This window comes from Kryptolebias marmoratus, linkage group LG14, assembly GCF_001649575.2.
Source record: "Kryptolebias marmoratus isolate JLee-2015 linkage group LG14, ASM164957v2, whole genome shotgun sequence".
In the NCBI taxonomy this organism is placed as follows: Eukaryota; Metazoa; Chordata; class Actinopteri; order Cyprinodontiformes; family Rivulidae; genus Kryptolebias; species Kryptolebias marmoratus.
This window is the reverse complement of record NC_051443.1, coordinates 7,407,406-7,434,749: the sequence shown is the minus strand read 5'-3', so window position 1 is coordinate 7,434,749 and position 27,344 is coordinate 7,407,406. Positions and strand designations below refer to the sequence as shown.

At 41.5% G+C, this 27,344-nt stretch overlaps 1 protein-coding gene across 5 annotated transcripts in view; it reads left to right on the top strand.

Annotated features, from left to right (window-relative positions):
• Nucleotides 1-27,344, top strand: part of LOC108244777 (disabled homolog 2-interacting protein) — an 84,329-nt gene that overhangs the window by 31,553 nt on the left and 25,432 nt on the right. For 3 of the 5 annotated variants that reach the window (XM_017431247.3, XM_037979642.1, XM_017431245.3), the window contains exons 4-6: nucleotides 19,365-19,518; nucleotides 20,988-21,086; nucleotides 22,486-23,040. In XM_017431247.3, the coding sequence (XP_017286736.1) occupies nucleotides 19,365-19,518; nucleotides 20,988-21,086; nucleotides 22,486-23,040 (808 nt within the window). Of the gene's footprint in view, nucleotides 1-1,795; nucleotides 3,209-11,880; nucleotides 12,018-19,364; nucleotides 19,519-20,987; nucleotides 21,087-22,485; nucleotides 23,041-27,344 lie in introns of those variants that run through there. The other 2 variants (XM_017431250.3, XM_017431249.3) reach the window with 2 other exon arrangements.

Here is a 27,344-nt window from a genome sequence, read left to right as displayed (position 1 = left end):
AGGTTTTTACTCTGCCACAAACAAAAGACTTTATACAACATTTTAAATTAGACTGGTTCACTCGAGGGAGCATCAGTGTTTTGAACTCAGTTCAGTTTATTGATGTAGCGCCAGTTTTATAGCAGAAGCCATCTCAGGGCTCTGTCCAAAAAACATTTACATGCATTTTAAAACGCCGGTTAGTAAAGGCGATCTATCTAAGGATTCAAAGTGTTTAAATTAAATCATGAATATTTTAAACTGTTCAGATTTAATTACAGTTTAAAACTACATGGATGGATGGATGGATGGATGGATGGATGGATGGATGGATGGATGGATGGATGGAGAACATATCGGTCTCATGCAGCAGGAATGAACAGGAAACTGCGGTTAGTTTAATCTCAATGGGTTTTTGTTTCTTATTCTTTTTGCATTATTTATATAAATGCATGTAAACAGAGACTCCTTAAGTAAAAACTGGATATGTGTGGCACACTAATTCTGCTCTCGGAGTGTAGCAGAAGGTACATATTATCAGCTACCATCTGCCCGTCCAATATGTTAAAAAATACATGAATAAAACTCTCTTTCTGTGTTCCAGTAAACTGATCGTTCTTTCTTGTTTTAAGGCTGTAAACCAGCAGGGAGTTGGACTATAAAACTAAAAACACATCCAAACAGCTCTCCTTTTTATAATTATGCTCATTTAGCCCAGTTTGACCCAAGTTACATCTGTCATGAACTCGTTGCAACAACAGTCAGTGTGAGTTGATTCGTGAATATCTATGGGACGGGCCTTCTGCAGGTTGTGTGATGCAGTGAAACACTTTGGTTAGATGAAATACTGAAGTTAATGAATGTGTAGACACGCAGTACCTGTTCAAAACTGTTGTTTACACATAACAAACGTTTAGCTTCAGTCTCTTCGTTCCCAGCAGCCTGTCACAGAGTAGCAATTTGTTTCCATTTCTTTTGTTAAAAAAAATACCAAAGATTTAACAGAAAACGGGATTTTAGCTCCAGCAAGGGGATTCGGAAAGAGCCAAAAACTTGACATTGAGTTGAAGGTCTTTGTTGGATTTGTTTCCTAAAGACTTTCAGATTCTGTTCGTCTGGTGGAGAAAGGTTTTCAGACCTGAAGCTTCTTGTTTATTTTAATGTTCTGAGTTTTCTGACACAGATGCTGAACACCAGTATTTGTTAGTCGAAGTGCTTCTGCCCAGAGACCACAAGATGGTGGACGATATGCATTCCTTGGTGAACAACATTCATGAGGGAGTCTCCGATGGTTTCAGAAGGTCGATACTGGCAGCTACATTGTTTTAAGATACTGGTATTGACAGTGCTATTGTTTCAGGTGACTGATACCGCTAGATCCATATCATCAAGAGACATGCATGTTAGGCTAACTGACAACTCCAAATCGTCCCTGGTTGCGAGACGTGAGAGCATGAATGGTTCTCTGTCTCATCTATTTGTCCCCGTGATGGATTTGCGACCTGTCCAGTTTGTACTCTGCCTTTCACACAACGAGCCCTGGAGATAGGCACCAGCTCCCCCGCGGCCCTGCACGGAAAAAAAAACGGGAAAAGAAAATGGATGGCTGGGTGGATAGATGACCAAGAATGCAGTTTTACAAGCGGTGTGTGAAAATGGTCCGCCATTTTCAAATACTGGCCACTAAAAACACGCAGCCGCACGACTCATTGGTCACTTGGTCACAAACACACAGAGCTTCAGTGAGCTGCAGCTGAAAAATCATGTATTTTCTCACAATTTTGTGGGATTTTTTTTTTCTTCACTAACTACTCTCCGAATGTCACAGCTCAGTGAGATCCCACCGTTATTGGGGACTTGAACTATAATTCAGTTAAATGAGTTGGTTTCAGGTCACAGAACACAGGATTAATGGGCCTGACATCAGAACTTTGGGACTCCGTATAGCTAGGATCCTCATCAGGTTTTACTTGTTTTTGATTTGGAGGTTTGAAATGACTTTACCTTGCTTATTAATTAACAAATTAAACACACATTATTTTATTGAGCTTATTGTCCTTTTAGTTCTGGAACATCAGAACAGGAACTCAGCTTTCCTCAGTTTCTGGTTCAGGTCTGATCCCTGGTTGGGTTCTGGTTTGTTCCTCCCTGTTCGGATCTTTTATCAGAACTTGGTAAAGAGGCCACAGATCACTTCCAGAGTTTTCTTTTTATTTGTTGTTGATTCAAACTGACAGAGTTTGTTTAACGTTTCAGATCCACAGAATCCTCTAAAGTAGGGCTCTTTCATTCCGTTTTCCAAGGACCCAGGTGTTCAGTACTTGGTCATTTTCATGATTGGGTCATTTTGGAACCAGCATGGTGCCTGTGACCTATCCTGTTCTGGTTGGGCCTGTTCAGGACCTGCTGTGGTCATGTGATGTGAGGTCATGTTTGATTACATCATTCTCGATGTGCATGAGAGTCCAGATGTGTTCTGCCCGGCCCATTATCCTCCAGAACCGGTCTGTAACCTCCAGAGACAGGAACAAGCTGACCCCTAATTTTTTCTACCCAGTCAGAACCCTCCCACTGAGCTCAGACCGGGTCAGAACCCTCCCATTGTGAACCGACCCTGAGTCCAACCCTGTCAGTCCAGTCTGGTACCTGGTCTGTCCACCGCCCCAGCAGAGCACAAAGCTTCCTGTGCTTCCAAACGCCACACCTCTCACCAGAGCTGACAGGACAAAGAACACACACATGGAGGGTGGGCGGACCGGGCCGCAGCTCCTCCCTGCAGTGTGTGTGTGTGTGGTTGTGTCTCTGAGAGAGAAAGGTTCACTTAGAGACAGAAAAAACAAAACAACTAAAACTCATCTTCATCGCTTTCCAAACAGGGGCTGAACATGTTTATCTGCAGAGACAGAACCAAACGGGTGGGGGGGCAGAGGACAGGAAGTAGGACAGGCTCTGCACAGGGTGTGAAGAGAGAGGGAGAGAGCTTTGTGCTGCTTTTTCCCTTTACCCCTCCCCTTAAAGGAGCAGCAGGAGCAGAATGAGCCAGAACCAGAACCGGGGGAGGCAGGAAGAGAGCAGCAGTTCCTCATCAGCAGCAGGGGGGGTACTGGAGCTCTGAAACCATCACTGCCCCCACCCATCTCTGCACCCCCGCCTCTCAGCCTCGGTCTGTCTCTGAGCGACTGCTCTGTCAGATCCTGGACGATGCCTGGTCAGGGTTCTGCTGGTCCCGGTGAGTGTGCTCTGCTGGTTCCGATCCGTGTTCTCGGTCTGTGTGTGTGTGTGTGTGTGTGTGTGTCTGTTCTTCCTGTGAACGTGTGGAGGGACGTGGACTCTGAGTCTTGTTAGTCCTGCAGCTGTGCTTTAGTCTGAGCTTGTCTCTGTCAGTGACAATGTCAGAAATCTGAACACACACACACACACACACACACACACACACACACACACACACACTCCTGTTCATTCTTGACTCAACATGACTAAGATTAATTATAAATCCAGTGAGTGTGTATTGCGTTTGAGTGATTAAAGCCAGAAATGATCATTAATTAGTTTTTTTCTTGTTCACGCATGTATAAGAGCAGGGTTAGGGTTGTCAGTGTTTAAAAGAGATCTCATTACCTGTCGTCGCCTCTTCTCAGCCTGTATATTTATTATCACTGAGTGGTTCTAAATTTAAATAATCCCAGATTTAGTCTCAGTTTACGGTGGCATAATCTCAGTTTGTCTGCTTGTTACAACATCTGTGTCTAAATAAATTAGCAGAAGACGCACATTTCCAGCTGTTAAACATTGTTGCACGCTTCTTCCACATGAAATGATGTCACGTATGATTGGATTATTGTGGCTGCATCATTTCTGTTGAAGAATGAAAGCTGCACATTGAAACACCAAGACTGTCTCTGGGGTTTCGTGTCTTTTTTGGAGACACAAACAGGCAAGAACCTACAATTTAGATCAAATATTTCATCGTTTTGGTGCTCTAATGAAACAAACAACAACAACAACAAAAAAACATCCTGGAAAAAAAAAGTAGTGAGGAACAAAATGAAAAACTGAGGTCCTGTTCATACCTGGCACTAATATCTGCCCTGAGTGATTGGATTGGATCAGGATGGCGTTAAATACAGGCGTAAACAGTCTTAATATGCACTGAAAACATTTCCACTCAGACCTCCTTCAGAAGAGGTCCGGACCCTTTTTGTCTGCATTTGTTTGGTAGTCTGAACACAATCCGTCCAGAGCCCCACTGGAGGACTGCCGTGACACCACGCAAGCAGCAGAGTTAACAACTAGACGTTTGAAGGTAAAAACAAAAATGCTTCAGCTGCTGGTCGATGAAAGAAAATTAAACAACCATCCCTGAAAAGATTCAAAAGATACTTTTTTATATATTTGTCTGTTTATTCATTTGAAAGTGTTAATGAACTGTTTATCAGAATTCTCAGTAAAAATTAGTTTCCCTTTGGATTAATGTTTGTTGGTTGTTTTCAAAGCTGTGGTCACCGTAAGCTGTAGTATGATGCTGGATTATATTCACCTAATTAAACTTAGTGCTAATGTGGAGGACTTTTACGGGTGAAAATCGTCTTTCCTCTGACACGGAGCTCTGTGAAGTCACTAATCGTTTGTGCTTCTTTATTTCTCCGACGTTGCATTTGTCAGGTTATTAAGCTTACCAGGAGATAATTCCGCAACAACGCGACTCAAATGGCTCTGAACCGCGTTCGTGACAAAATAACTGCGAAGCTCAAATGTCTGAATGTATTGTAATTTTTACAGAAACATCAGCAGGCTTGCTGTCACACTGATCTGACAGCTCACTGTGTGACGTAGTTGTGTGTGTGTCTGCACACAGAGCCGGGAATTGACGTCCAATCGCTAAAAACATACACATTTAACTCCCGGGTGTGAATGCACCCAATCAGAGCTGGCTATTTGCAATCAAATCACCCAAGATCTGAACGGGCCATTCTGATCATCTGAGGGTTTCAAAGGAAAACATCTTTGTCTGCAGTTATATTTTAATATTTTAACTGACTTGAATGCTGATTTTGTGTGGATTGATGAAAACATTTTGATGCTGATGTGGAGCTGAATTATTATCAGATGAAACAGGAAAAACTGTTTTCTCTCTCACATCAGAAAGACTGCTCAGACACCAAAATATTAAATTAGTTTGAAATTCTTGAAAAATGATTTCAAACTCCTTATTTTTTCCTCGGCTTAGGCGTGGAAGAAAAGGAAAACGCAAAGATCATCGCTGTGATTGTGCTCAATGTGGCTAAACTTTTAGATGCTGGAGGAAAGGTTTAGCTTGCTTTTCTGTTGGTTTTTCAGACTTATGGTTTCATTGCAGAGAGGCAGCTTGTTTTTGAAATGGTTGCTTATTCGTGTGCCGCATCATGCAGAGGATGTTTGAGGAGGAGTTCACATCTGCAGGTCAGAACCAAGCTTGCATACGTACAATATTTTACTTTAAGTATTTGGGACACTTGATGTTTCTGTCTGACTTTATGCGATTTTTCTTTTCTGATTTAACGTGTGTGTGTGGTGGGACTTGCATTTGCTACATTTTGGGGACAATTTTCCTAACTTATACTAACTTGTGAGGACAAACTGCTCCTTGTGGGAACCAAAGCCTGGTCCCCACGAGGAGAAATGATGTTTTTGGGTTTAGGACTAAGGTGTGAATTGAGTTTAGGTTTGGTTTAGGGTTAGCTATGTACTGGTAATGGTTAGGGTTAGGGTAAGGGTCAGGGTTAGGCTGTAGAAATGTATGGAAGTCAATGGAAAGTCCCCGCAAAGATAGAGAGACAGACATAAAGGGGGGGGTCTGTATCAGTTTGCACATGAGCACACGTTGGCGCACGTTAGTCTGCTCGCAGCTTTGTGATTGAGGTGGAGGTAATGACAGAGCTGTCAGTCACTTCTGCAGGCATGTCGACGAGCAGCCAGACCAAAGGGTGAGCCAGCGAGGCCAAACGTGAGATAAGGATAAGTGAAACCGCGTGAGACGAGAAAAAAAAAAATATATGAGAAGACTGAAATGGCAAAACAACAGTGAGTGAATTATTTCTGCTCCAATATTTTCTGCATTTGTTAACTCTGGGTGATTAAATCTTCTCTGTAGGGGTTGTTCAGCCTGCAGACTGTTGGTTTACTCCAGTTGTTCTATTTCCTTTAAAAACTAAAGGACTAGCATTTCTTTAAGGAATGCACATCACCTGCCACCTTTCACGCCAGAGTTTTGGACAAACATCCTTTTATAATAAGAAATAACAGAGTTTTAGCCAATCTGATCAAACCTTCAAAGTACCATGATGTGCGCTGTCATGTGATATGTAATCTCGTGAGACCTATCAGCACTCAGAGCATGTGCTGTGAATGACTGTCAGCTACTACCAGTTGAATTAATGCTAATGTTTTAAGCTAAGGTGTCACACAATGTGTCATGCTTAGTGTATGTGTTGGGGATGATGCTCAATTACTACCACACCAAGTTTTAGCTCAGAAATTGATTGATTCACAGCCATTTATGTGTTTTGGCTGAGTGTATTCCAAAAGTTAAGCAGTTATAAATGCATATCAAATAATTACTTTCTGAAAGTTTCATTAAAATCTGTTCTCTGGTTCATGAGATGTTTTGCTAACAGACAGACACAGTTGACTTTAATAGTTAATGGCAGTCAGAGCTCACAGTAGAAGTTGTGGATGACCTTTAGCTACCGCCACACCAAAGTTTAGCTTAATTTCTGTAAAACTGAGAGTTAGAGCCATTTTTGTGTTTGCTATGATTTGTTTTTTTGCAGCCATTTTGAATCCAGTTAAGATCAAAATTTAATCAGCTGTACGTGTGCGTTCACTGATTACTTTTTCCGAGGTTCATTAAAATCCATCCAGTGGTTCGTGAGATGTATTGCTAACATGACAACATGGCAAACAAACACCCGCCCACACACAGACCCAGGCTAAAACATTGTTGCCCTTTCACCTTTGGTGGTGGGCGATAATAAATCAGGGATCTTACTGTGATGTGTTTGTGATCTTATTAAGGGTACGATTCAGTCTGTTTTCACGCTCTGACGCTTTAAAACAACAAAAACCCATCAAACATCAAAATGTGCAGCCTAATCTGGAACAGTGTGCTGTGGATTTTGGTAATGGTATGTAAAAAATATGAATATGTCCTCATGGACAACAATGGGTGTTTGGTGAAACACAAGAAAACTTAGCTCTCTTTGAAACTATAACCAAGCCATACATCACAATAAAAACATAATTTAAAGTTTAAACAGGTCGCAGAAAGCTGGACTTTACATGACTGGACTGGCTACTTGAGATTTTCAGTGGTCTTTAGACAGGAACAGTTTAAGTCTGAGGATTTTTGTAGATTTTAATTTATTTTTTATTCAATGTGTGTTTTTTTAAGATGACTTACTGTTTGTTGCAGGCTTGCTTTCTGTCTGCCTGTCTTACTAAAAGTGCCGTTAGGGTTGTATGCTGTTCATACATCAAAATGTTGGCATTTGTCTTCGCTCAGAAAGTGGATGTTTTCATTTTATCAGCGGCCTCATTGTCAGGGATCAACATTTCTTGGGAAATGTCCCAGTTGTGATGTTATTGTGATAACATCGTGATGTTATTTTAACGGGGCGTTACCGTGGCGATATTGTGATGTTATCATATCTTGCCTTTACTTTATACCTTGGCGGTATAGTGACAGTACTCTGACTCTAGTTTTGTAATGTTAGTGGGACTTTAGCGTGATGCTATTGCAACGTTTCTAATTTGTTATCGTGATGTTATTGTGACCATTGTGAAGTTACCGTGTAATTATTGTGGCGTTTCTTTTATGTTCTTGTGTAACATGTTATGTAAGAACGATTGCGGAGCTTGATCTCCTCAGGATTAGATGTTTTTAACGCTTGTGTCTCTGCGGATCATCTGTGTGATGTCCATCGATTTACTGAGAGCTGACGAAGTGGAGCACAGCATTTCATCACACACATGAGGAGGGGATAATGGGGGGGGGGAACGCTGCAAACACTCGAGCGCCACTGCTGAGTTGTGTGTGGCGGTAGGGCTGTTCAGGCACAGGTCTGCACGAGGATGTTTTAAACTTGATCACCCAAACAGAAATATCCGAACAACTCACATTCATCCAAATGACGTAACGCATTTAAAATGGTTTTCGTTCAGACAGCCAATCCAATTCAAGCACCCGGCCAAGGACAACATTTATGTCAAAGTAATGAATCTGAACATTATTCAAAGTAACAAACAAAGACAGAATTTCAGACCTCAAACAAAATGTCTCACTTCCAAGCTTGGATTTCATCAGTCCCGGGTTTTATATTTCCTGAAGATCATTCTGAGGTTGGAGGTTAAAGTCTTAGGTTTATCCCTGTGAATGAAGATGGCTGAGGGGCATTCAGCCTGTTTCCTCCCCTCTGCCTGGGACGGGATGAAAGGGGAGCACATGTTCATGATGGAGCGGTGTTGTGCCCTGTCAATACCTGAATGATTTGTCTGCTTTCTGTCACCCAGAAGGCCACGGTGCACATTCAGAGCGACAGCAGCGATCTGCAGCGTCACTTCTGCCTCTGATTCTGTATCTTCCTGCTTCTTTGATCCAAACAGCCGATGTTTCTGTCTCTGCGGTTGTCTCCATGTCGTTAAAAGTATGGAGGCCAGACTGAATGATGGAGATGCCTGACGCCTTGCTTTGTTTCCACTCTCACTCGCTTGTCTTCTCATATGCAGCTTTTAAAGAAAAAATTAAAAAATAAAAACTTCCTCTGGGTTATTTGGATCTTTTAAAGTCACTTTACCCAGAACAGATAAAAAATAATCTTTGAAAGTTTGTTTTTTTTAATTGATTTCTGACATGAAAACGTTTAGTAATTTAAAAACACAGCAGCTGATTCAGATAAAATCTTCAAATCATAGAATCTCATTTGCTCTTTTGCAAAAAGTTAAAAAGCAATGCTTCTGTCACACTGTTTGGTAGTTTCCAAAAGATTCAACCAAAAAGAAAAATCTCTGATCTTATCTTTTGTTTTCCTTCCTTATCTTGTGACGATCAGCTGTTTGCTTTCAGGCCTGTTACTATGAACCGAGCCTACGTCTTCATCTGATTATTTTCATTTTAAACCCTTCTGGAAACTGACTGGATGGCTCTTTCTTTCTTTTATTTCTTCTCTCCTTCCGCCTTTGTCTTTCCTGTCATCTTTCCCCATCTCCCTGTCCAAAATGTACCGTGTTTTCGCCGTCCATCACAGGCTCGTTGCAGCTTGTCTGGAATTTACTGAATTCGCCCTGGATTTTTTTCCACTGGTTCCCTCCCTTGTTTCTGCAGACAGGTGGTGCTCAGGTAAACAGGTTGGTGGTTATCAGGGGAGTTAGCTCTGGGAGGTGAGGCTTCTCAGGGATTGCCTGGACTCAGTCTGAAAGAACCGGACCTGACCTACATTTCCTCATGGCCCGTCCTCTGTGATATCTGCTGCCTTAGGACTGGCTCATAACTTAGCACAAATCAGCCCACACGTTTGTTGGCAGAATATGAGAAAAAGGTTTTCCTGACATGGAAAACAGTCTTTTTTTAGTCTTAACACAGATTCACATTAACTCTGCTGCACATAAACACATGTAAACTGTGAAATTAAGGTAGCAGCACACAGTGACACTGTTCCAAAAGACACATACTTTCATTAAAACAAATTATTCTGCACTCCACTCCTCAAACTGTGATTCCAAACAAGTTTCAGTGGACTCAGGCGCCTCACTCTGCCTCCAAACTGTGCGATATAATCTGAGCCCAGAGCTGAGGAATGAGGAAATCCCCCTGAGTGTTTAGTCTCCGAGGTTCGCCTTGGCTTTGTAGTTAACCTTTACCCAGCCGGTTTCCACAACAGCATGCCTTGAAAGTCTGTTGGTTTGAGATAAGAACAAGCTACTAAAACACATTGCACTGGGTGGGAATAGCTGCTTTAAACCTCCCTAGTTTCAGCCTCTCTATGTGGTCTAATTGTTTAGGGGGGATGGGGGGAGGCGGGGGGAGGGGGACTATGTCACTTACACTGATAGCAAAGACCGTCCACAACAGTTCAGTTTGATCTATTATATTAAAAGTTGTTAAAGGTGAACAGCTGTAGCACTTCCTGTTGAGATTTTTGTGTCATTTGAGTAATAATATCAATTTAAAGGATTAAACTTAATTTAAGTCAAGTTAAGTTTTCTTTAACACATTTAAAAACAACCATAGTTAACGAAAGAGCTTTATAAGACATAAGATTATTATTTTATGTTAACAATGTTAATGTATCAACCAAATAAACCACAATTTAAAACCAAATAAATTCATTAATCAAGTTTGTGCAATAAAGGCCAAGTTAGTCAACAAAAGCCAAACAAACAAGTGAGTTTTTCAGTGGGGTTTAAAAAGATTAGAGGAGCTGTCATTTTCAGAGGAAGGCTGTTTCGCACATCGGTGGTCTACCACTTAAAAAGGTTCTGGTATCTGTAGTTTCGAGTCTGGATCGAGAAATATCCAAAATGCGCTGATTCGTGGACCTTAGCACCCTGACTGGAGAGTGACGCTGTAAATGTTCAGACAGATAAGGTGGTGCCATGCCTTTAAGAAAAAAAACAAGTGTGTCTTTAAACTTGATCCTGAAATGAGCAGGATAGATAACTTCTGCTTTGATTTTGTTCAGATTAGGGAAGTTTATCTTCGTCCATGTATGAAATTCTTTGAGACAGTTAAAATAGCTGGAATAGCAGTATGGCTACAGCCTGGAACAGACAAACAGATTTGAAGATCATCGGTAAAACAGTAAAAGTAGATGGGTTTTCTGAAAATAGATGCCTCTTGAAGAATGTGTAAGGAGAATAGAATTGGACCCAAATTAGAGCCTTGAGGAACCCCACAATTAGGAGGGGACCAGCTAAAGAGTACTTCCATAACTGGACAGATAAAACCCTCCTGTATGATAATAAGAGGAAACATTTGAAAACGGATCTTTATTACTAACACATGAGTTTGTTAACAATCCAACCATGACAAAGAGCAATCCTTTCTGGATCTGTGACAGAAGACAATATTTTCTGAAGCCTTGACAGAGGACTTTTTTTTTTCTGAAGGTATCACAGAGGAGGATCTTTTGCTGGAGTTTGACCAGTTCAGACATGAGTCGTTCCGCAGTGTGAAATTCCAACCATCAACACACATCTGTCAGTGTTTCTGCTTCCAAGCATGCCTGCTCCTCCTTCTCCATGTTTTCCCTCTCTCTCTCCCCTTTTCTCTGAGTCCCTTTCTGGAGCCAGGAAGCCAGTGTTTTCCCACAGAGCATGGCAGTGAAGGCTGAGCCATTGTTTCCTCCAACAGGGAGGGAGGGGGGTGGGGGGGACTTCCTGGTGGCTAGTCTGTCTGTGTGAGAAAAAGAAGTAGAGAGAGAAAAAATGTAAGTCCTGGGGTCTGAATGCAGCCACAAAAACCTAAAATGGTTTCTTACAGTTAAACAAGATTCGTATTTTAAGAGTTTATGTTTGTTTGTTTTTTTGTTTTTTCTGTTTTTTTTTAGCATTTTTGGTTGAATTTGTTGGTTTCTTCTCATCTCGGCTCCTTACACAACAGTAAAGCTCTCATGAAGACGTACCAACATCTGTTGGGAGGGTTTCCTAACAGCACAAACATATATTTGTGTGTTTTTTAAAGTCGCAGATCGTTTCTCGGTCATGCATGTACATGACTTCATCTCAGCCTGTTATTACCAGGATCGGACCACAGCGGACTGAGGGCAGCTCTGTGTGTTTAACTGGGCCATGTGGAGGTGGGGGGGTGGGGGGATTGTGGAGGGGCGTGTCAGAGGGGGTGGGTGTGTCAGCAGACATCCTGAGGGAGCCTGGTGGTGTAATTCTGGGGGCAGAGATTCCCACAGATTCAAACCCTGTTCTCAGAGATGCAGTCCAAGTTAAATTGGGGAGGTTCTGGGCTCAGAGGGATTCTGCTGGACCATGTTTCACATATTCAGTAGATCGTAAGTGGCACTCTGCTTTTATTTTAAACATTTCTACATGCTTGTTGCCGTGGATAGCTGCAGCTGGGCTTAGGTGCTGCGGTTTTTTAGGAATTCTTGTTTGTGCTTCCACCCACGGCTGAGTCAGGACTGCACTGTGTCATTGCAGCAGACTGCTTTTAGCTCCAGAAATGTCCTAAAGTTCTTTCTTGCATGAATTAGGTAAAGAAACGTCAAGAGGATCGATTAAAGAGAGCAAAAATAGAGAACAGCTTCAAAGTTGGACTTGAGAGAAAAGCGGAGACACGTTCAGACTAGAAGCTGAAAACTCTTCAGTGCCACAGGCCAATCATGGCTTCAGAGGCGTTCAGAAACGGTTTCAAGTGGTTCCTGTGCTGAAACTGAGTCATCCTGTAAAAATAAATCCAACCAAGAATGTATGCAGGAAGCAGAAGTTTATTTACTGAAATCTTTGGGACTCATGTTGGTTTCTGTGCTCTGAGGCTCTGCTGAACTTGTGTGGTTCTTTGTCCGGTTCCACGGGGAGGAAAGGGGGGCGGGGGGTACTGCACTTCCTCTTTTTCCTGCACAACCACGACCATTTTGACAGGAGCTGAGGAGAAACCAGTTGTTGCTGCTCGTAACTCGGTTTGTGTTAAATCAAACATCGGTTGTGTAGATCTGTCGTTTTTTCTCTTCAGACGTCTATAAATAAAATGGAATCATGCCAGCGTGCACACACACGTGCACATCACGAGCACAGATGCACATTCCATCTCTTGCAACCTTCAGATACTTTAAGTGTTCTTAGCTTCACAGACTGACTCATACACTGATATTGGACTGGTTATTATTGTCACTGTGTGTGTGTGTGCGTGTGTGTGTGGGGGGGTGGTTCTTTAATCTATAGACAATGGGGTTAGAGAGCAGATCAATAATGATTAATTAACTGATCAATAAAGACCAATGATGAAATTATTAATCTCTCAGTGAAAATGTTTTCAGCTTTTGTTTTGAAACAGATGTGATTCAGCCAATAAAAATGTTAACTTATAAAAAATATGTTAGGTAAGTAAACATTATAGTGTGACCTCATCCTATAGAGCCCTTCATTCATATGACCTCTGATCTTTGACCTCAGCCTCTAAAGCCAATCATTAATGTGACCTCTGACCTCATTATAGATCCTCTGTCATCTGTTAGCTCCTCTGGTTGGATTCCTTTTGCAGGTTTTAACCCAGGAGAACCTCCGGGACACATTCTGAAAGTCATGAAACCAAACCAGAGGGCAGAAATAAAAAGATGAACGGCTTCTTGAATTCGACCAAACCCACTGACTTCAGAACCAAACCCAAAGGTTTTGTGTGGAGCTGCTCCTGGTTCAGCCAGAGTCCTTTCAGCTCCTCCAGTTGGACATGGTGATGCATGCGGTGTCCTTTGTCTGTCTGGAATCCATCCGCATCAGTGATAAAGCCTGAATGGGGACAGGTGTCTCACGTCCCTGCTGCTCTGGACGTGTACCTACACGTATCTATTTAAACTTACGTGCTTCTTATGTTTCCTTTCACTGATGAGGCTGTTTATTCAGGACTTAGCATGGTCACTGATGGATGAGTGGAGGCTTTTCTTTCAGATCTTAAGCTTTGTGTGAACTTGCAGATGTCCATCTAAGGGTTAACGGACGAGGTTCTGTTGACTGAATCCTCGAGCTGATCTGGTCAGTCAGTGAAGCTCACATGTCCTCCATTCGTCACCGGCACCACCCAACAGGACGAACATTCTCGTCTTGGCCTCCCTTCGTTCTGTCCAACTGTCTCACCCTTCCTCTAGGACAGACGTGTGTCTTGTTGTGGTTTCTTTGGTCTGTATTCACACAAACTGTTCAGATGACAATCTACAGACACAAAGAAACCAACTAAAAACAACAAAGAAATTAGAAATTAGAGTTGGCGAAAGCTCGAGGCGTTGGCCTGATTACCAATCCTATAGGAGATGCAGACCTGTTTTCATCCTAAACCTGGTGGCAAAGATTGCAGAGAGATGTTACCTTTGTCACTTCCCTGATGTCTGATTCCTGAGCACTGGGAAACACTGACTACCTCTGCATGGATGAACTGAGCCCTCAGTCTCCTGACATCATCTGCAGTCGCTCCAACAGACTCTCAGTTCCTCTGGGTCAGAACCAACGCTCGCGGAATAATGGAGCCTTCATTGTTCATGAATAAAGACTCATTTGTCGTCTTGGGTGTCTCTGCAGTGCATGTGCTTCATCTCGGACAGTTAGTGTTTCTGTATGTGGACGAAGCTATCATAAATTCAGGTTTTTCCTCATATTGTTTAGTTGGTGCTTGATTAGAGGCAGGATCTGCAAATAGGAGCGGCCTCTTTAAACAAAACACAGAACACAGGAATGTGATGAGAACACAAATACCTGAACATGTAATCAGGTTCAGCCTGATACAGCCTGTGTTTGAGCTGCAAGAATCAGTGTGTGTTTGTATGTTGTTGGTAAAATACAGTTCTGCTTGTTTTCTGAATGTTGAAGCAGTTTTGATCTGAATTTCTTTTTGTCTTAAATACCATCACAACATCTTGCAGAGTCTGAAGGACAAAGAGTTCAAAGGAAAACCTCTGGGTGTGCAGGTTGTGATGTTGTTGAGATGTGTTTGTTCAGTAAAGTGCATTATTAAGAAGTAATTGCTGTGCCAGTCTGTGAGCAGAAAGCATATTGATTGTTGTAAAATGGCGTGTAAACACTGAACAGGACTCCGAGTAAAAACTCATCATCGGTTCTCCTATTTTCAGCGTCAAACAGAACTCTCATGAGAAAAGAATCTGTTGTTTTGTCATCACGTTCAGCTTGGTTATTTGTTTTTATGTTACGGAGAGGAAACGGAACAACACAAAGAGGCTGTTATTAAAGATTAACACCACTTCATGTGCTCTGAAACATGCTGCTGAAGTGAAACTGACTGTAAAAACACTGATATTTGGACCATTATCAGTAGAAACACCGTATCTGATAGTCTATTCAGCTTGTCAGGAAGTCTAACTCTACCCAGCGGTGTTTCTAAAGGTCTAATGTTCCAGGCCCGATCATCATCACATCAGCTCCATAACAGGAAGCGGAGTGCAGGATCCATTACTCCTCCTCTCCCTTCATGCTCTCAATCAGAACTGGGTTTATATTGAACCTCAGCAGACTGTGTTTGTCTCACACTGAACTCGGCCTCATTCAGTGGAATGAATCCTACATTAGATCCTCAGCCAACAAGGCGTCTGGATAATATAAGTCTCTGCAGAAAGCAAGATCTGCTGGGGGACGAAAAGACAATGGCCACCACTATACATCTCCTGCTGATCAGTCAGTGCTTATAATGATTCCCCTCTGAGAACATTTCCTACTGGCATACTTTCTGAGGTTAACTAGGATGACTTTTACCAATACTGAATATTAAATAATAATCTGCAGACATATGAACACATTATTTTAAGCAGAACCCAGCAAGGTGAAAATGTGAACATTTGCCAAACTGATAGATAACACTGTTATGATTTACATCACATGACATTGTTTTTGACTAACTCTGTGTAGAAGTCTATCATCACTGATTTATGTATGTCTGTCATCACATTAACTAACTTGTTGATTCATGTGCGAGTCTCTCGCCACTTCAAACAACTTGTTGATACCTATTCAAGGCCATTGTCAATTCAGCTGACGCGCTGATCTGTGTACAGGTCTTTACGTAACTCTTTAATTGGTGTACAAGCACGTCACTTCGGCTAACCCATTAATTTGTACACAAGTCTATCATCATTTGAACTGACTTGTTGATCCATATACAAGTCCATCGTCAATTTAAATAACTTTTTTTCATCTTTGTACAAGTCAGATTTTCAGGAAGCTGCTGGCCATCTTTGTTGTTTTAGCTCGTATCATGTGCAGAGCAGGCTGTAAACATCCTTCAGACACATTATGGTGTTCATTGGCTTTTAACAACCCTAATGTGTTGGTTTTTGTCTGAATTATCCACATATTGGGGGCAGTCTGTAATAGCATTTGTTGTCTTAGTCTTGTTACTATGAAACGAGGAAAGCTGAGAGGAAAAGCTCAGAGTCCCAGCAGGGAGACCAAACAGAGCAGCACACAAACACTGTGGCTCATCAGAGGGTTGAAGGAATTAAAGCAGCAACAGAGGAAATGGACTAATTACTGCCAAAGTATCTATGATGCAGCAAATTGATGGATTATTAAAATAATGAAACGAATCAAAACACTAGTACTGCTCTGTTTATTTGTACCTTTTTAGATCTACCTCATTGTTTTGTTTTTGGAACAATTTCTGAAGGATTCAGAACTTGGCTAAGGTAGAACTTTAAAAAAAACTAGAGCGGATGGATGGATGGATGGATGGATGGATGGATGGATGGATGGATGGATGGATGGATGGATGGATGGATGGATGGATGGATGGATGGATGGATGGATGGATGGATGGATGGATGGATGGATGGATGGATGGATGGATGGATGGATGTTTCATAGAGTGGCAGGCTGTTCTTCCGACATCTCCTCATATTCTGACGGCTCTTTTCTTTGGGCCTGATCCTCTCAGTTGGAGGTTTTCAGCTGAAGTCAGTGGTAGTTTCTGAACTCTCAGAGAGGAGGATCACTGACAGAAGTATTCAGAATGAAACCCAGAAGAAGAGGTTTGACTCATGGCCCAGAGAGGAGAGGAGTGAGAGACAAACAGAATAATAAAAGAGACGGGCTGCAGAAGTCACCCCAACCTCAGGTAAACTCAGAATGAGAGGAAGACATTCGGAAGCTCCGGAGTACTGAAGGATTTTCAAGGACAAAGCAAACTGTCTGATGGTGGAAGGATGATGTTGGGGGAAGGGAAGCCAACAGCAGAGAAATAAGAGGCCCTTTTTCTAATGCTGGCTGTCATTTACAAAGGTTAGCTTAGACAATGAATCAGACAGGCTGAAATAACTTGTAACCAACAGGATTCACATGTCAGGCACTTTTTATTACCATCGCTGAGAAGATCAGTAATGAGCAGTAAATTACATGTTACAATACATTTTAATATAGTAATAATTTATTATTATTCATCAGTTCACACTCTAAGCCGTCCACCATTTTCACTTGCACTGTTTTTATAATAGGAAATGCTGAGAGAAAAAACAATCCTTATGTATTACCTTTTAAAAATGCAATCTTCTTTCTGCTGCACTTGCTCTTCACACCTCATCTTCAGGATTATTGAGTCTGAAACTTCTGATTGTTAATTATAATGTTCTGCAGAGTTTATGCACAGTTTGTTGTTTTGTTTTAGACAATCACTCAGTCGGCTTAACATGAACAGTCACCTTCCTTCATTGATTTACACCCAACATTTCCTGTTCCTAGCACAGCAGCACATCTTCTTTGTTTCGCTCATTTGACTCTGTTCTGCCCAGTACCCCGGCAGCCAATCAGGAAGCAGAGAGGAGCTTCTTCTGCAGCCGAGCTGTTAAACCATCAGGATCTCCAAAAACTGGATGTTTCTATCCACAGCTGCCTTTCAGGGGGTTTTACTTGTTTCTTTTATACTAGAGAAAGTCATCAGTGTAGGGGTGTGTGTGTATACCTGGTTTTGTTACCTTTTTAGAACCTTTTCTGGCACACACTCCTACTTTGTCAGGACTGGTAGTCCTTATGGAGACCAAAGCGTGATCCTATAGTGGCATGTCACTTTTAGGTTTAGGGCTAAGGTGTAAACTGAGTTTACGTTGAGATTAAGAAAGGCTATGGTAAGCATCAGGCTACAGAAATGAATGAAAGTCAATCTAATGTCCTTATAAGGATAGAAATACAAACTTGTGTGTGTGTGTGTGAGAGAGAGAGAGAGAAATTTCACCCTTCTCAGTGGATTGTTTCCAAACTTACTAAAGTGTATAAATAACTTCCTGTTGTTGATAATTTGGCCCTGATTCACTAAGAATGCTCAGCACCTTGATTTAGATCCAACCAGCTCTCAGGAGACAGTAAACATTTCCCGCTAAATGTGTGTCACAAACAGGGCTGTTCTTTGAGAGTCAGATGGTTTTTGGCCTGGCAGTAATTTATATAAGGATGATTGCTTTTTTTTCCTACTACATGCTGCATAAAACAACCCACATCGTAGAGAGAGATGCTGTTTGCTTGGCAGCAAAGTTTAAAGTTTACTACTTATTGTGTGAGGGCGGGCGGTGCAAATTAGTCAAATTCTTACTTGCACCCATATAAGAAGCATAATCCATCAATGAATTTGAATTTCTGTCTTTATATTTTACTTGGAATGCTCTTCAGTCTAAAAAAACTGTTCTGAGCCCACCCTCAGTCCCACTCGGTGTCTAATCTGTCCGTTGTTTAAGAGCTATTCTCTCTCATTTCACCAGAAACTTTGTCCTTATTTTTCTGCATCTGGAAAGTTCTGCAGCTCATCTGTTGCTACCGCAGCAGGAGGGTAGGGGAAGCTGCTTTCACAACAAGACCACATTGGTCTTTGTGCCGGATATTTCTCTTTGAACTGCTGCCACACAAACAGCTTAAAGTTGTGAGGACATCTTCGTTAATTTCCCCACACAAAGGCAGGCTGACTGCACCTTGATATTGCTTTGTAGGACAGTTTTCAACTCCACAAGAAATCTTGTGGTGTTTCAATATTGAGAAATCTTGTGTCAATGGATCTCGTTCTTCCACTAGTCTTCAACACGTTAGATTAAAGCAATGTGTGTTGGTAAACATACTGATTGCATCAACATGTGTTGGTAAACAAACTGACTGTTTCAACATAAGTTGGTAAACAAACTGACTGGTTCGACATGTGTTAGTAAACAAACTGACTGGTTCGACATGTGTTAGTAAACAAAGAGACTGTATTAATATGTTTCGGTAAACAAACTGACTGCATTAATATGTTTCGGTAAACAAATTGACTGCATAAACATGTGTTGGTAAACAAATTGACTGCATAAACATGTGTTGGTAAACAAATTGACTGCATAAACATGTGTTGGTAAACAAATTGACTGCATAAACATGTGTTGGTAAACAAATTGACAATAGCAACATGTGTTGGTAAACAAACTGACTGCATAAACATGTGATGATAAATAAACTGACACTGTCAACATGTGTTGGTAAACATTCCTGTTGTGAGCTCATTAATTTCCACTGGGCTGTCTTCATCATCCTCTTCCTCGGCGTTCACACTCTATGAATGGTAGCTGGCGTGGAGAACATATGTTCCCTCTTCTCAGACTGCAGGCTGACTCAGACCTTAACTTCCTCTCTCTTCCTCTCTCACGTCTCCTCTTTGTCTCGTCCTCTCATAGATCTCAACTGATGCCCAGGCTGAAGGAGTCTCGTTCCCATGAGTCTTTGCTCAGCCCCAGCAGCGCTGTGGAAGCTCTGGACCTAAGTATGGAGGACGAGGTCATCATCAAAACTGTGCACAGCAGCATCCTGGGACAGGACTACTGCTTTGAGGTGAGACCAAAAACCAGGAGTATTCAACTGGCAGCCCGGGGGCCACATCTTGGTCAAGGGTGACCTCAGTCTAAGCCCACTAATGAGTTCATTAAAAATATAACAAGATTTTAAATTTGAAAACATTCTGAGAGAATCATTTAAAAAATCTGAGATCACTATTATTTCTGACCCCATGATTGTGTTTGGGGGAGTAAGTGGGACTTGAAGCCCCATATTGCTAGTGTGCAGACACTGGTTCCAAAAACACAACACAGCAGCTTCTGTAAAATGGTGCCTACTGACTTCAATTTACAAGAGAAGACAGAAACACTGCGTCTACGAGTCTAAAATGTCTATAATGACAGCTGCTCCTTCAACACTCAGAGGGGTTTAAAACATTTTAGTTTAAACAAAAACAGCTGATTTTATTTACAGATGGTTATTTTTGAAAAGGAACTCAGTCTCTAAAGCAAAACAATAACTTTTCAAAGTATTTGTGTTTTACATTCCATGCTGTATGAGTTTTCAGGGACAGCTGTGTCTGAAATCAACATGACAATGGGATAAGAGTTGGTCCTTTTGTTTCCTTCTGAATGTTTTATGAATGCAGTGAAACCACTTGGTCAGAGTTTTAAAAGATTTGATTGTGCCATAAGAAACAACTTTTCCATAAAATATATTTAAATTAAAAAAAAACAACATTCAAATGTCCTGTTACTGAGGTTATAACCAGCTCAAGGGTCAGAGTTTAGCTTCAGATTCTAACATGAAGCCAAGCAGAAGATTCTGCACAATCTGCTGTTTTACGTCTGGATCTGCAGAGTTTATAAAACCTGCTTCATATGAAATCTGTAAAACCACCCGGGTCGGTTCTGATACCATCTTTGGTTTAATCTACGCCCTGCAGTTAAACTGTTTATCTGTTAGCTCTGACACTCAGCACAGACCCCCTCCCCTCTTTATATTAGTCACTAATGGTGTGGAAGAGCTGCGCTGACAGCTCACTCTGCTGCTGGAGGTAATCTCTGTTCACGGCACGTGCACACAGGATGATAAATACTTAAAACTTCCAGAGTCAGACAGCCAGGAGCTCCTAATGTCTTTTTGTCTGATTATAGAATCTAAACCATCATATAAAAACAATTAATTGATTGGTTGAGTTTACAGGCAGTTATTAAATACAATCCCCCTGATTACTGAAATAACTCACTTTTTAGGTGTTAGCATAAATTCACAACTAACACGTGTTTTGGATGGGAAAAGTTACCAAATACTTTCTACACTTTCAACTATAGGGCTTAAAAATATTCCTAATTGTCTCTGTTCATTGGCATCATTTGATCATTTTCATCTCATCACGTCTACAGAGTTTGCACACATCAATTCCTTCTTTCTGTCACAGATTTTATATCTGAGTACTGAGTTCAATGAATATCGGGGACGTTTGATCACTGAAGCTTTCCCTCCCGTCTGCGTCTCTGCTGCAGGTCACGACCTCCACGGGGAGCAAATGTTTCTCCTGCCGTTCAGCAGCAGAAAGAGACAAATGGATGGAGAACCTGAGGAGAGCCGTGCAGCCAAACAAGGTGAATATAACACAGGGCGAGACCAGACTGGTTCAGGGTCCGAGGGGAATATAATGAAGGACGGACCAAAGTGGATGCACAATCTCCAGTCTAGGAGTCCAGGAACCAGTTCAAGTGCCTCAATTCTCAAACTGCCCTCTGCTACACTGAGGAGAGTTGGCTCTATGGGACCGCTCATGGAACAACGCATCTGTGGTCCTGCTGTTTTCACATTTCAGTATTTTTCTTCTGTGTTGATCCCATCTCTAATCAGAGGTCAGAGATCTTTGTTTAAAACTTTGGCATACAAGGCAGCAAGTGATACGCAATCCTTCAAGGAATTCCAGTTTTTTAAATATACACTTTGGATTCTTTCTAACGCTCCTAAAACTTCCTCTGAGTTTGCCTTGGGGTCCTTTCACTACACATACGACAGGTCTGATGTGAAAAAGTTAAATATCAGCTGAAAAAATATCACAAAGCTTATCTCTAGGAAAAATAACAGACCAACATAGCCACAAAGAGATCTGATATTAAAAATGGTCACAGGTAATATTTGTCAGCACTAACCAGAATATATTTATTTGTATGAAAAATAAAGTAATAAGCTGTTCAAGGAAGGTAAAACTTGAATGTTGTTGCTGCAGTACATTTCTGGAACAATAGTATCCCTTTTCTTTTCTTTGATTAAAAGAAGGTTTGGTGTAACTTGTGTTGAATGAAATTAGAAACACTGAGGCATCTTTAATCAGCGGTTATAAAGAATTCAACAGGCTTCTGTTCGCTGCTGACAGACTTTCGGGTCATTACTCCCAGTTAGAAACTACCAAATCAGTTCATGAACTTTCACTCTCACTTTCTGCTGAAAACGTTTAACTACTTAAAAGGGTTTAGAAGTGGACTCTATGTAGAGATGAGTTTTACAGAAAAAAGGAGCAAAATGATGAGGATTAGGATCATTTATATAGCATTAAATTAGGGTTTGGGTTCACTCCTTTGTTTTCTGAATCACACCAACAGGTACTGAAGACACCGAAAGGCCTCTTTGTCAGGTTTCTTTTTATTTTAATGTTGTTATTTTTAGCTTTTCTCTACAAAGTGGTGCTTTGTTGAGAAAAAGGAGACAAAGGGACAAAAATACACCAAGTGCCTGTCAAAACAAATTGATGGTATAATAAAGAGTGCAGTTCCTAAATGAATAAAATCAGGACGTGAGACGGGTTTAATTTGCTTCAGTAAAATATAGAATATTTTTTCATCTCTTTTACAATTCAAAGTTTTGGAAGCTTTTTTTTCGACACATTATTTTCATTGTCTCTTTACTGGCATGTGATCTTTTTAAACAAGTTCCACTGCTGTAGTTTCTGATTTTGTTCTAAAATCAAACAATTAAACATGTTCTGTTCCTCTGTGTGCGCAGGACAACAGCCGACGGGTGGAGAACCTGCTGAGGCTGTGGCTCATCGAAGCCAAGGACCTGCCGGCTAAAAAGAAATACTTCTGTGAACTTTGCCTCGACGACTCATTGTACGCTCGCACCACTTGTAAGCTGAAGACTGATAATGTGTTTTGGGGGGAGCACTTTGAGTTCAGTAATCTGCCCGCTGTCAAGAGCATCACAGCGCACCTCTACAAGGACACAGACAAGAAGAAAAAGAAGGACAAAAACAACTACATCGGACTTGTTACCATCCCTGTGGCAGCTGTCACCGGACGTCAGTTTGTGGAGAAATGGTATCCAGTGAGCACGCCCAACCCTCCCAAAGGAAAAACATCAGGCCCCATGATTAGGATCAAGGCCCGCTATCAGAGCATGAGCATCCTTCCGATGGAGATGTACAAGGAGTTTGCGGAGTACACCACCAACAACTACATGCTGCTGTGCTCCGTGCTCGAACCGGGAATCAGCGTCAAGAACAAGGAGGAGATGGCGTGCGCGCTGGTGCACATTCTGCAGAGCACGGGGAAGGCCAAGGTCAGTGGTGCCGGTTTTAATTTATTCCGCGGTTTCTGCTCTCCTCGGAGAAGCTGGACAGCGTTAGCTCATTACTTTTCTATGAGGCACTGACTTCATGAGGCTAACCGTACCTCCGCTGCTGCTGCTGCTCATCTGGTGAACTGCTGACGTCCCACAGCTGCAGCACTGAGCAGACAAAGAGCAGACACACAGGTGATTTCATCCTGTTACACCTACCACCATTACACATTTAACTCTAGATAATCCTCAACACGGTGCTCCTGCACCACTTCACAGCATACCGATGCAGGGTAAAACTGAACGTATTCACCACTGTCTGCGGCACACAGAAAGATCAGGTCAGCACAGAGGGGCTCAGACTCTTGTAGCAGCACTATACTAAATCCATCTATCCATTCATTCATCCATTTCACAGTTGTTTAAAAAGTAAACTGTGAAAAGGTTTTGCTACATATGAGTTTCGTTGCTTCTTGTCTCTTGGACAAGTGAAGATATTCCGACAAGCCAGATTGTGTTCTGTTCAGATTTATTTATTCATGCACTTCACAAGATGTTTTATTCAAAAAAGACGCCACTTTTTTTTTGGTCTTTAGGAGGTCTCATAATACTGATGGAATAAATGAGGCTTCCTGATGACAGCCTTTATTCACTCGTTACATCAGCAGCTTTCATCTCCGCAGCATCAGCTTTGCTCCTCCGCCTCGACGGTTTCTGGTGACTCAGTTTAGTTTTCCTGACAGTATCTCCTCAGTAGAGATTCGAAACTTCCTTTGCCTTTTTCTCAATTAGGCAGAATTATGAATGATTGGTGCTTAAACAGTAATATACGCAGCATAGCAGCAGTACGGCTCATCACTGATAGCTGATGATTGATACGGGGTTCTTCAGAGAAGGTTGCATGTTTTGTTGTGACCAATTAATCCCTTCCTTTAACAGGAAAGTTGACGTCAAGCTGTTAATATTTAACTGTTACAGCTTCCTTTTCTAATAAGGTATGTGTCATTTGTAAATCAAACATCGTGATGTGCCAAACAGCTCAAAGCAGCAGGAACGAACCACATATCCAAAAATATCTGAGACCTAAAAAAGGATATCATCCACTGCTGCTCAGACAATTTATATTTAGATTTTTCCGCATGTTTTTTTATATTTCAATGATGAAGCTCTTTTTTTATGTTCATCCATCTTAGGCAGGGTGTAAAAAAAACTGCCAAGTTATTTTGAGGATTCAATCAACTCGCTCCAGCAGTGATTACCACTTGAAAATCCTGTATTTTATTTTTTTATATCCGCTCCTTGGTGTTATTGTGAAGTTCTGTAGGCATCCAGGCTCAAGTCAAGGCGACACGTTTAGTTCCGTCAGCGCCACAGTGGAGCTCAGGCTCAGATATGGAGATGTGATGTTTGGCATCAGAACCCCAGCTCTCTTCAGAGGTCCAGTCTTAAAAGTTCTCAGGTCACATTTGTTGATGTTGAGGCACAGCAGGTATAATTCAGCCGAGTGTTAGAAGATGCAGGCTGTGACAGTCATTAGCATTCAACAGTTCCATCACCGTGTTTTTTCGTTTCTCCCTTTTTATCTCCCATCAGCCAGTAATTGCAGCTCTGCTGCGTTGCAGCACACTCAGTTGGGTTTTCTTGTTGTCTGCACACTTTCTGACTTCGATCGCCTCTTTTTCATGCTTCACTGCATCTTGAGGTCAGATTTCTCTGCAGATAAGTCCTTACTGATGCTGAATTGAATTGATGTGTGGTACAAACACAGGGCTAACTTTAGGACTCTGACCGGTGACTTCAGTTCATTTCTTTTGAACTTTACATTTACTTTGTTTTCTGTTTTAAGCTGCTTTATTTGAGCTTTAAATAAGAAATGAGCAGAGGTTCTGTTTAGTCATGTCTTCATGTTGCCTCCCATCCTCAGGGATGCACAGTTACAGTACATCCTCAAACCTTGACAGCACCATTAGAAGATCTCCAAACCTTAACTTGCGTTGTTCTCTCTCCTTTAATCTGAAAACTTTCTCTCCTTGAATACGATATTGATCCAGCCTTCTCGTCGCCTCTGCCCCCTGATAGATTACATTCTAATTTTGCCGCTGATCCTCTTGGCCCCACACGCTGTGTGACTCGACAGTTGGAAGGAATTTTTCTGGTGATAAATTGTCTGGGTTGTTAGAAGCGGGGGGAGGGGTCTGGTTATTATACCATTTCACTGCTCCTGAAGGTAAACTATCAGTCAGTCCTGCTTCACAGAGAGGAGAATGTGAATCTGTAGCCTTTAGACTTTCAATAGTAAACTCATTTCAGCAAACAGAATAGTTGCTTTTTCTGGTAGAACAAGAATTTGATTAACGTCTTCCACGCTGCCGTCCGCAGCAGGGACGAACGGGCAAAAATTATTTATTTCAAAGAATCATACAAAGCCTTCAATTTAATATTCTTTCTGGGTTTTTTTTTAATGAAACATTGAGTGGATCAGATCTCCCCTGAGAGGACCAGCAAACGTTCAGAACATGATGGCTACTGGGCAGCACATCGAGCTTTACCAATATACAGTAGAACAAGATGATATAGTTCAATAAAATATGATGCGTTTGTTACAGTGTGATGCATCTTTAGATTTTACAGTACAACAGAAAAAGGTACAGTTCAATATAGCTTTTTGTCCCTTGAGAAAATTTGTTTTGGATTTGGTGTTGTCCCAACAGCTTCCTTCACCAAAGATCAACCCATGTATGATTAAAGTAAACTTACATAATACAAACACATCCCACCAGTATGATACAGTATAACAGTTTGAATTGTTGTTTTATCCTCTAAGGGTTTTTATGCCATAAAGGGTTTTTTCTAATGTTCCAATCTGTCTCATAGTACTGTGGTGCTGCTGTGTTGGGGTCAGCAGACTCTTTATTAGCTGTAAACGCAGCATTTAAGACAGTGGAGATGGGTCTCCTTGTTAAATGTGTGTTAAAGGAGGATGGCGTATCAATGTCTGGATGAAATATGTTCATGAGGGGAACATCATGTCTTTAAGCTGTTCAATGATTCCTGCATGAACTTTTTATTGATTGTTCTCTGACAGATTATGAAGCAATATAATGTCACCTTGCAGTTATGCGTTTTGGGTTCCTCCTGCCAGGCATCAGCAGAAAAGGACATGTTTAATTTTACAGTTACTAACATCTGTCGGCACTGAGGGTTACAGGTTTGTTCCTGTCCGGCCTACTGGGTGGTTGCTCTAGTTATGAAAGGTGAAATGCCACGTGTAGCATCAGGCTATCGTGGGTTAACAGTAGCACGGCACATAAATCGGTTAACTTTGTGTGAGCGAACCTTGTTTCACAATCTTAACACTCCAAACCCCTTCAGAAATCATACGAAACTGCAAGAACAAATGTCTTCAACAGGTCGTCGTTGTCTTCTGGTGAAATATAAAGAGTTACAATAATGTAAGGCCAATAAAGATTGCCAAATAGGTGTTTAATCTTTTTAATTAACAAAAATAATCTGTCTTTATACTCTGCTGGTAGTGATTGGAAAGTCAGTAAAAGGATGTCTTAAAGCAAAAGTAGTCACAGGTATAAAACGTAAATGGATTGTGTTTAAATAGCGCTTGCTGACCGCTCAAAGAGCTTTTACACTACAAGTCACATTCACCCTTTTACTCAAACACTCACACACTGATTCAGGGGCAAGCTGAGGTTCAGTGTCCTGCCTAAGGGCATCTTGGCTTGTGGCGAGAGAAGCTGGGATCAAACCACCAACTCTATAATTGGAAGGCAACCACTGTTCTTCCTGAGCCACGGCCGTCACCTAAACACATTTCACAGTTTCAGTTATTACATCTTGTTCATCAGTTATTACATTTTGGTTGGTTGTTTGAACACATCAGAGCGTATTGATTATTCACACTAAAGTGGGGTGTATTGATCTGTTAGCTGAGGCCTGCTCTCAAAGTACGTAAAGTTTACCAGGTATACACTGTTCCTGGTTTCAGTATAGTTTCTTTTTTAACACTGACACAAATCCGTCGGAGCAGGTACCAGGCATATAAAAATGGCCTGTGGACCCACCAACTCATCTTTAACTTCTGTCCAACACTCTGTTTTTTATAAAACTTCAGTGTTTTCTTCTTTTCCGACCCTCTTCCACTGAGAACAGGTTTCATTATCCTGGTGATCATGTTGTCTTCTTAGATTTAAAGAAGCAGAATACTGCAGAAAAGATGCTGTTTTCCTTCATGATGGTTAATCCGTCTACAGGGAACTGGATCTTTTTCTTTCAGTCTTTTTTTTTTTTAG